Below are 8886 nucleotides of genomic sequence, written 5' to 3'. Positions count from 1 at the left end.
GCTGTAGTGACTTCTGCTGCTGCTGCTGCTGTAGCGACAGCTGCTGCAGCGGCTGCTGCTGCAGTGACTGCTGCTGCTGCTGCTGTAGCGACAGCTGCCGCAGCGGCTGCTGCTGCAGTGACTGCTGCAGTAGCGATTGCTGCTGCTGCGGCTGCTGTAGCGACAGCTGCCGCAGCGGCTGCTGCTGCAGTGACTGCTGCTGTAGCGACTGCTGCTGCTGCGGCTCTTGCTTGTGGAGCGGCTGCTGCAGCTGCAGCGACTGCAGTTGCAGCGGCAGCTGATGTTGGTGCAGCGGCTGCTGCTGCTGCTGCTGGTGCGGCGGGTGCTGCTGCTGTTGGTGCAGCTGCTGCCACTGCAGCGGCTGCTGGTGCTGCTGCTGCTGTTGGTGCAGCTGCTGCTGCTGCTGCTGCTGCTGCTTGTGCATCAGCTGCTGCTGGTTGCGCAGCTGCTGCTGCTGCAGCGGGTGCCGCTGCTGCAACGGCTGCTGCTGAGGGATTTGCGTTTGTGCGTGCTGCAGAAGGCCTTCGGGTGTCTGTGTCTGCTGCTGTTGCTGCTGCCGCTGCTGCTGCGTCTGCATCTCCTGCAACTGCAGCAGCGCCCGTTGCTGCTGCTGCTGCTGCTGCTGCTGCTGCTGCTGCTGCTGAGCAGGCCACTGCATCTGGTGCTTCCTAAGCAGCCACAGGATAAGTCGAAGGAAACAAAAAACTAAATTAAATTTAAATTAAAAAATCAAGAGAGGCCTCGCGCGGGAAGTGCGCGGCAGACAAACAGCTAGCAGCTGCTGCTGCTGCTTAGCAGCAGCTGTTTCGGGCTGCTGCTGCTACTGCTGCTGTTGCTGCTGCTGAAGTTATTTAGTGCTGCTGTTTTGAAACGATTTCAAAGAGAGAGAAAAAGACACCAGCAGCATGCGGCAGCAAGGAGACAGAAAGAAAAGCAAACAGGAGACAAAGAAAAGGGAAACTAAAAGAAAGTATAATAAAAAGAAAAATAAAAAATACTTCTAAATCTGTTTTTATAATGAAAAGGAAAATAAATATTTTTAAATCTATTTTAAGACATGAAAGGAGACACTTAAACAGATCTGCGCAAAAAGATGCGCCAAGGGGACAAAGAAAAAGTACAAAGATGCAAAAATGCATTTAAAGAAGTTCATTTAAAAAATGAAATGTAAATGAAACAAAAAGAAATATAAAAGAAATGCAAAAGAAATAAAAATTAAACGTAAAGCAAAGAAGAAATATAAATGAAATATAAATGAAACAAATGAAATATAAAGGAAATATAAATGAAATATCAATGAAATATCAATGAAATATAAACAAAATACTAACAAAGATGAATGGAATATAAATTCAAAGAAAGAAAAAGATGAAGAGAAGGTAGGAAACTGCAGAATCATAAAAAGCACAAAAATGCTTTCCTACATTTAAATAAATATTTATTTGCTGCTCAGACAAGTAAGGGTAAAAGGAGAAAAAAAGAAAAATAAAAATGCTCGAAAAAATGTGCACAAAGAAACAAAAAGGCAAAGAGACAGAGACACGCAAAAACGCAAAAAGAAAGGAAGGCGGATACGCACGGGCGTGCGAGCTGGCAGCAGCAGCAGCAGCAGCAGCAGCAGCAGCAGCAGCAGCAGCAGCATCGGTACGGGACTAAGGAGTAAACAGAGACGAACAAACAGCAGCAAAGTTCAAGAGTGAGTTATGCCCTACTTGTATTTGTCCTGCAGCTCATCAATACCAGTGTTGCCAGTGGGGGCCCCAGCCCCTGAGGACGCATCAGCAGCAGCAGCAGCAGCAGCAGCAGCAGCAGCAGCAGCAGCAGCAGCAGGCCCCTGGGCTGGGCCATTCTGAGGGGCAGGAAAGCTGGAAGGGGCAGTTGCAAGCGATGCCTTTGCAGGAGCGCCATGAAGCAGCTTCAAGTGTAATGCTGGCTGCTCTTGCTGCTGCTGCTGCTGCTGCTGCTGCTGCTGTTGCTGCTGCTGGTGGTGGTGCTGCTGCTGCTGCTGTGAATTATTGTTCAGGTGTGAAGGATGCGCTACAAATCGTTGCTGCTCGTATATCCCCTGTTGCGGTTTCTGCTGCTGCAGTGTCAGTTGCTGCGCCTGTTGCTGCTGCTGCTGCTGCTGCTGCTGCTGCTGTGGCTGCTGCTTCTGCTGCGGAAGAAGGTCGTGGTCTTCAAGCCTAAGGTGTAAGCAACGCGCATCAGCAGCAAATTTTAGCCGCAGCAACAGCAACAGCACCAGTGGTAGCAACACTGCGCAGCAGCACTCAGCGAGCAGCCAAATCTCAGCAGCAGCAGCAGCAGCAGCGGCAGCAGCAGCACAGCGGCAAAGGCAGCAACAGCAGCAGCAGCAAGACCAACATGGAGCCACTCTCTTGCAACCCATTCTGGAGGCGCTCAGAAGCAGCAGAAGCGACGCCGGACGCAGCAGAGCTTTCTGCAGTGCCCTCCTGCTGCTGCTGCTGCTGTTGCTGCTGTTGCTGCTGCTGCTGCTGGTGCTGCTGTTGCTGTCCCTGCTGCTGCTGCGGTTGCTGCTGATGCTGCTGCTGGTGTTGCTGCTGTTGCTGCTGTTGCTGCTGCTGCTGTTGCTGCTGTTGCTGCTGTTGCTGCTGGTGCTGCTGCTGCTGCCCGGCAGAGGAATGCGGTTGTAGCTCAGCACATTCAGCTGCTGCTGCTCTTTTGGGACCCTCCGCAGCCACAAACGCATCCGGGGGGTCCTTTTGCGAGCTGACTTTTGCTGCTGCTGCTGCTGCTGCTGCTTCTGCTGCTGCTTCTGCTGCAGAGGCAGCTGATTTAGTCTCGATAGAAGAGAGAGAATTGCACATAGTTGGCGCCGGCAAGAGAAAGAATGAGCTGAACGGTGGTTCCAAACCCGCCGCTTCGATCTGCTGCTGCTGCTGCTGCTGCTGCTGCTGCTGCTGCTGCTGCTGCTGCTGCTGCTGCTGCTGCTGCTGCTGATTCTCTTGTCGGGGTGGTGCTGGCGGCGAAGCTGAGGGTTTAGAGGCCCATTGATAGTGGTATCTGTTTGTTGCTAGCGGCTGCGGCTGCTGCTCGTTGCGCAGCAGCAAGAGCTGCTGCTGCTGCTGCTGCAGTAGCCGCAGCTGCTGCTGCAGTTGCTGCTGCTGCAAGGCTTCCGAGTAAAGGCCTACGGGGGCCCCCAGCCCCAGACTGCGCCGCACAGAGTCTGTGAAAGAGTGGGGAAGCCTCAGGGCCCTCAGAAGGCCTGAGCGCCAAGGGTTGCAGCTGTGGGGCCCCAGGGGCCCCAAGGGCCCCAGGGGCCCCCGGGGCCCCGTGGGGCCCATGGTCCATGGGGGCCCTAGGGGCCCCAGGGGCCCCAGGGGCCTTACGGGGCTTAGGGGCCCCAGGGGCCCCGGGGGCCCCAGGGCCCCAAAGGAGAGCAGCGGCAGCAGCGGCAGCTGCAGCTGCTGCTGCTGCTGTTGCACTTCCTCCAGCACAGCGTCCAGGGATGCATGCAGAGCCAACGCCTCCTCCCGAGCCTCCCGCAGCAAACGCCGCACACGGTAGCCCCTGAAGGCAGCCTGCAGCAGCAGCAGCAGCAGCAGCAGCAGCAGCAGAGATAGCCAAGAGGGTCAATTTCAAAAAAATGCATGTTCTGGATACGCCATTTATATGGATGCTGCACATGCTATTTGAATCAGCCATTTGATTTATATTTAAATGTATATATATGTTTACATTTAAATTATATTTAAATATATATATATATATATATGTGCACAGTATATATATGTTATAGATATGCACATTTGAATTACATAAACTCTGTGTTCATACACTGCGCATGCATTGTTGTGTACAAACACCACACTGCTACACACTGAAGATCACTTGTAATAAGCCCACGCGTTGAGAAGGCGCTGAGGTTGTTGAAAATATATTTATTATATTTATTATTATTGCAAAAGCGTTTCTATTTTTGCATTTCGGCTTGCCGAGATTGCGGTGTACGTACACCGGAAACTGAGCTAGAAGCCGCGGCGTGTTTCCGGTGTACGTACACCCCAATATAGTTGAGCCGCAGCAGAACAGCAAAAGTACTTCGCACCAACTTGAGCGCATTTGCCGGATTTTAAGTCTAAAATGATATATTTAATCACTTGTTGCATTTAAATGGGCTTTTGCACAAGTCCAAAATGCATATTTTTGAGGCTTAAAGGGTTTAATGCACAAATTGAACTTTTTGAAATGTCTTTGCAACACGAAAGCAGGTGTACAGACACACGAATGCACGCTGCGCATGCACAGCAGCGCAGCAGAGACGCAGCTGCAGAAGTCTGCAGCAAATAAAATGCATAAATGTACAATTAATTAAATGTTTGGACTAAATATACTTATTATGAAATAATCAAATAAACAGAAAAATAAATAATTAACGATAATAGTGGTAAACTCCTTAATGCATTTGTGGCAGAAAGAGACAAACAAACAGACACCAGACGAATGCGCCTGGAAAGCAGCGCCTGCGCTTCTCTGGGGTGTACAGACACCTGGGGCCCCACAGCAGCAGCTGCTGCTGCTGCTGCCGCACCTGTATCTTTGCTGCTTTCTGGTGCTGCTGCTTCTCGCAGGGCAGCAGGAAGCCACTGCGGCGGAGGCGCTGTCTTGCTGCTGCCCCTCTCCAGCAAGCCTGCAGCTGCAGCATGCGTTTTCTGTGCTGCTCATTCTGCGGCAGCAGCAGCAGCAGCAGCAGCCGCTGCTGCCTGAAAGTCTTCCTAGCAGCGTAGGCTCTCCACGCGGCTGCTATGCGGGTGGCTGCAGCAGCAGCAAGGCGCCTGCGGGCTGCTGCGTGCTGCTGCAGCTGCTGCATCGCCAGCAGCAGCAAGGCTCTTTGCTGGGCAGGGAAGACAGAACCCTCGCACAAGGCCGCGAGTTTAGAGGCAGCTTGCTGCCTCCTCTGCTGCTGCTGCTGCTGCTGCTGCCGCCGCCGCTGCTCCCGCTGCTGGTGGCGCCGCCAGGCTCGCTGCAGCAGCGCAGCAGCCCGCTGCCGCTGCAGCGCTGCTGCTGCTGCTCGCGAGAACTGCAGCAGCGCAGCAAGGGCCTGCTGCTGCAGCTGCTGCCTCGCCCTGCAGCCCCAGGCGTGGAGGCGGGAGACCAGCAGGCGGCTGCGCTGCAGCAGGAGCAGCAGCTGCTGCTTCTGCTGCTGCTGCTGCCGCAGCAAGTGGCCAAAAGCGTCCTCCCAGGCCATCTGCGGCAGCTCTACTTTTTCCTGCTGCTGCTGTATGTACACCGCGCGACTCCGCCGATCCTCCGCCTCCATCTCCCGGCGCTCCCCCCTGCAGCACTCAGCCATTTTTGCTGCAGCATTTTTGACTTTTTCGGAAATTACACCAGTTTAAAAGCTTGCCAGTCTTCAAATTAATGCCTTTTAAACAGAATTAAATGTCCAAAGTCGAGGCCAAGAAGCATTTAAATGTTTGCGTCTTGCGCCAAATAAAAGCACTCTAATTTTGCTGCTGGCCCAGTCAATTTGCTGGAAATTACGAAAACTTCTGCTGCAGCAGCAGCAGCAGCAAGCTGTCTTTATTTGTTTGTTTTGGCTTTGCTGCTCTTCTGCGTGTGGGGCCCACTCTGTTCTTTCCTCAGCTTCAAAAGCAAATTGTCTTTGTCGAATTTCTTCACTCGACATCAAGTGGCGCTCTTGCTGCTCCCGAGACCGCGACAAAAAGCTAGCAAAGGCGCAGCAGCAGCAGCAGCAGCAGCAGCAAAAGTCAGGCCAGCAGCAATTGTGAGAGTCGCAGCAGAAGTGGTTGGAGCAGCAGCCGCAGCAAAAGTCGCAGCAGCAGCAGCAGCAGCAGCAATCGCAAGAGTGACAGCAGCAACGGTAGTGGCAACAGTAGCAGCGGCAGCAGCAGGGAGAAGAAGCGGCAGTGCCAGCAGCAGCATACATACAGCAGCAATACTGAGGACAGCAGCAGCAGACGTAATAAGAGTAGCAAAGGCAGCAGCAATTATAGCAGCAGCAACGATTATGCAAGGCGGAGCAGCAAGTGCAGCAGCAGCAGCAAGTGCAGCAGCTGCAGCAAATGCAGCTGCGACAGAAGAGCGGCAACAGCAGCAATAATTGCAACAGAAGTAGCAGCAATAATATTCACTGAAGCAGCACGGCAGAAGGGAAGGTAACAACAGGAGCAAAAAAAATTAGCAGCAGTGACAATACCAGCAGCAGCAGCAGCAGCAGCAACTGCAACATTAGAAGCAGCAGAAGCAGCAGCAATAGCAAGAGCAGCAGCAGCAGCCACGGCTGGCCCGTCACCAGCAGCAGCCCAGCGGCAGCTGCACAAAGAGCAGCGCCGCACAAGGTGGCCCACTTAAGAGCAGCAGCAGCAGCACAGCCACAGCAGCAGCAGCAGCAGCAAATGGGTATGTTAGCAAGATCAGGTGAACCAGTGTGGCTTCACTGACCTAAAACCCACTGCAGCAGCAGCAGCAGAAGCAGCAGCAGCAGGAGCAGCAGGAACAATAGGAGCAGCAGGAACACTAGGAGCAGCAGGAACAACAGGAGTAGCGGAAGCAGCATGAGCAGCAGAAGATGCCGGTGTGCACGTCTTGCTGCTCTTCTCAAATGGCCCCACAGGGTCCAATTGCGGCTGCTGCCGCTGCTGCCTGTGCTGCTGCTGCTGCTGCTGCTGCTGCTGCTGCAGCTCCGGCTCTAGGATATCTTCTGCTGGATCAGCAAAGACTGCAGCAGCATTAGCAACTTCAGCTGCACCCGGAAGGGACAGGTTGCTTTGCTGATGGCGTTCCAGTTGTTGTTGCTGTTGCTGGGTCTCTTGCTCCCTGTGCTGCTGCTGCTGCTGCTGCTGCTGCTGCTGCTCCTGCTGCTGCTGTTGCTGCTGTTCCATTGGAGGCGCACTTTCTGAAGAGGGAAAAGCAGAAGGATGCCCTGCTGCTGAAGGAGCAGTGGCAGCTGGCGATTGGCCCGCTGCTGCAGCGGCTGGTGCTGCAACTGTCGCTGCAGCTGTTGCTGCTGCTGCCTCTGTTGCTGCTGTTGCTGCTGCAGCAAGAGACACAGCCTGTGCTGGCTCTGGGGGCAAAAGGCCGAGCTGTGCGTACAGCTGAGTTCTTTTTCTTTCTTCTCTAAGTGCTTCCTTTTGAATTCGTCTCTTGGCTTTAAGCTGCAGCTGCTGCACCTTGTGCTCGTGCTGCTGCTGCTGCTGCTGCTCCAGCAGAGCTGCTGCTTGCTGCTGCTGCTGCTGCTGCTGCGCCTCCTCCTCCACAGCAAGCAGGGCCAGCTGCAGCTGCTGCAGTTCCCTTTTTGCCTGCTGCATTTCTTGCGGATTGTTGAAGTCTCTCCCCTTCATGATAAACACCTCAAGGTTGTCTTTGCTGCTATCTTCTGCTTCTGCTGCTTCCGCTGCTGCTCCTGCTTCTGTTGCTGCTGCTACTTCTGCTGCTTCCGCTGCTGCTCCTGCTTCTGTTGCTGTTGCTACGTCTGCTGCTGTTGTTGCTGCTGCTGTGTGGTCTTGTGACGCCTCTTCCCCATTACATTCAGGTTGGCTCTTCCTAGCCAAAGTCGTTGCGAGTTGCTGCTGCTGCTGCTGCTGCTGCTGCTGTTGCTGCATGCCTGCAGGAGCTGAGCAGGGAGCCACAGCAGCACGAGCAGCAGCAGCAGCAGCAGCAGCAGGCTCCTCTGAGGCAGAAGACAGGGAAAGTGGAGGGCCTGCAGCAGCGCCCGTCTTTGTATCTTCCGCAGCAGTGGCTGCCGCTACTGGAGCAGTCTCTGCTGCTGCTGCGACGTCTGCAGCAGCAGCAGCAGCAGCAGCAGCAGCAGCAGCGGATGCTGCAGGCTGCAGCACAGGCGGCTGCTCGAATCCATCCTTTTCTGCCTCCCTCTGCCGTTGTCTTTGCTGCAGCCGCAGCAGTTGCTGTTGCTGCTGCTGCAGCAGCTGCTGCAGTTGCTCCTGCTCTTGCTGCTGCAGCTCCTGCTGCTGGCGCTCTTGCTGCTGCAGCTGCAGCTGCAGCTGCTTCTCTTGCTGCTCCTGCTGCTCCTGCTGCACTCTTTTATAGTCCGTAAAGCCTTGCAGCGCTTGCTGCAGCTCAACCGATATTGCTGCTGCTTCTTCAGCAGCACCGCTGAGCTCTTGCTGCACCTGTTCGATAAAGAGCTCGAAAGGGTTTGGCAAACCCTTTTCATCTTCAGGCGCTGCTGCTCCTGCCTGCTCGCCTGCTGCTGCTGCTGCTGCTGCTGCTGCTGTTGCTCCTGCTGCTGCTGTTGCTCCTGCTGCTGCTGTTGCTCCTGCTGCTGTTGCCGCTGCAGCTGGCTCTGCGTCAAAGGGCACCTCCAGAGCCTCGAAGGAGCCACAGAGAACGTTTGAGTCTATGCAGGAAGCAGCAGCAGCAGCAGCAGCTGCTGCTGCAGCAGCTGGGGACCCCAGGAGGCTTTCAGGAATAGCAAAGGAAGGAGGGCCCCCAGCTTGTTTGCTGCTGCTGTTAAAATATAATTCTGTGTCGTTTAGGAAGTTGTCGAGCTCCTGCTGAAGCTGCTGCTCCAGCTCCTGCTGCTCCAGCTGCTGCTGCAGCTCCTGCCGCAGCTGCTGCTGCGCTTCCAGCTGCTGCTGCTGCAGCTGCTGCAGCAGCAGCGCGTCATCAGAGGCACTTACGGAGCCGCCCTTCATCTTCTTTCGGGCCTGGCGTGATGAGGCCTTGCTGCTGCCGCAGCAGCAGCAAAAGCCTGCTGCTGCAGCAGCAAGAATTCGTGCTGCAGCAGCAGCGAGAACCCGCTGGAGCAGCAGCAACAGCAGAAAGGTGGCAGCCGGGGGCCACCGCAGCAGCCGAGAAGTCCATCTGAAGTCGCTGTGCCGTCCCCAAACCCTAAACACTAAACCCTAGACCCTACACCCCAAACCTCAAGCCCCCGGCTTT

General features: G+C 54.7%; 2 protein-coding genes across 2 annotated transcripts; both read right to left on the bottom strand.

The window, feature by feature from the left end:
* Positions 1-5314, bottom strand: ENH_00053010 (hypothetical protein, conserved; the record flags this gene model as incomplete). Its single annotated transcript, XM_013581472.1, has 4 exons — positions 1-668; positions 1713-2183; positions 2365-3542; positions 4553-5314. Coding segments are annotated over 4 exons (3079 nt in total), but the record flags the coding sequence as incomplete, so codon positions are not given.
* A 1084-nt stretch (positions 5315-6398) lies between these two features.
* ENH_00053000 (hypothetical protein, conserved) lies at positions 6399-8639 on the bottom strand (the record flags this gene model as incomplete). The annotated part of the gene is made up of 1 exon (XM_013581471.1): positions 6399-8639. The coding sequence occupies one exon, from the start codon at positions 8637-8639 to the stop codon at positions 6399-6401; it is 2241 nt and encodes a 746-aa protein (XP_013436925.1).
* Positions 8640-8886: the final 247 nt, after the last annotated feature.

This window comes from Eimeria necatrix, genomic scaffold (assembly GCF_000499385.1).
Source record: "Eimeria necatrix Houghton genomic scaffold, Enh_scaff425, whole genome shotgun sequence".
Lineage (NCBI taxonomy): Eukaryota > Apicomplexa > Conoidasida > Eucoccidiorida > Eimeriidae > Eimeria > Eimeria necatrix.
This window is presented reverse-complemented; position numbering and strand designations above follow the sequence as displayed.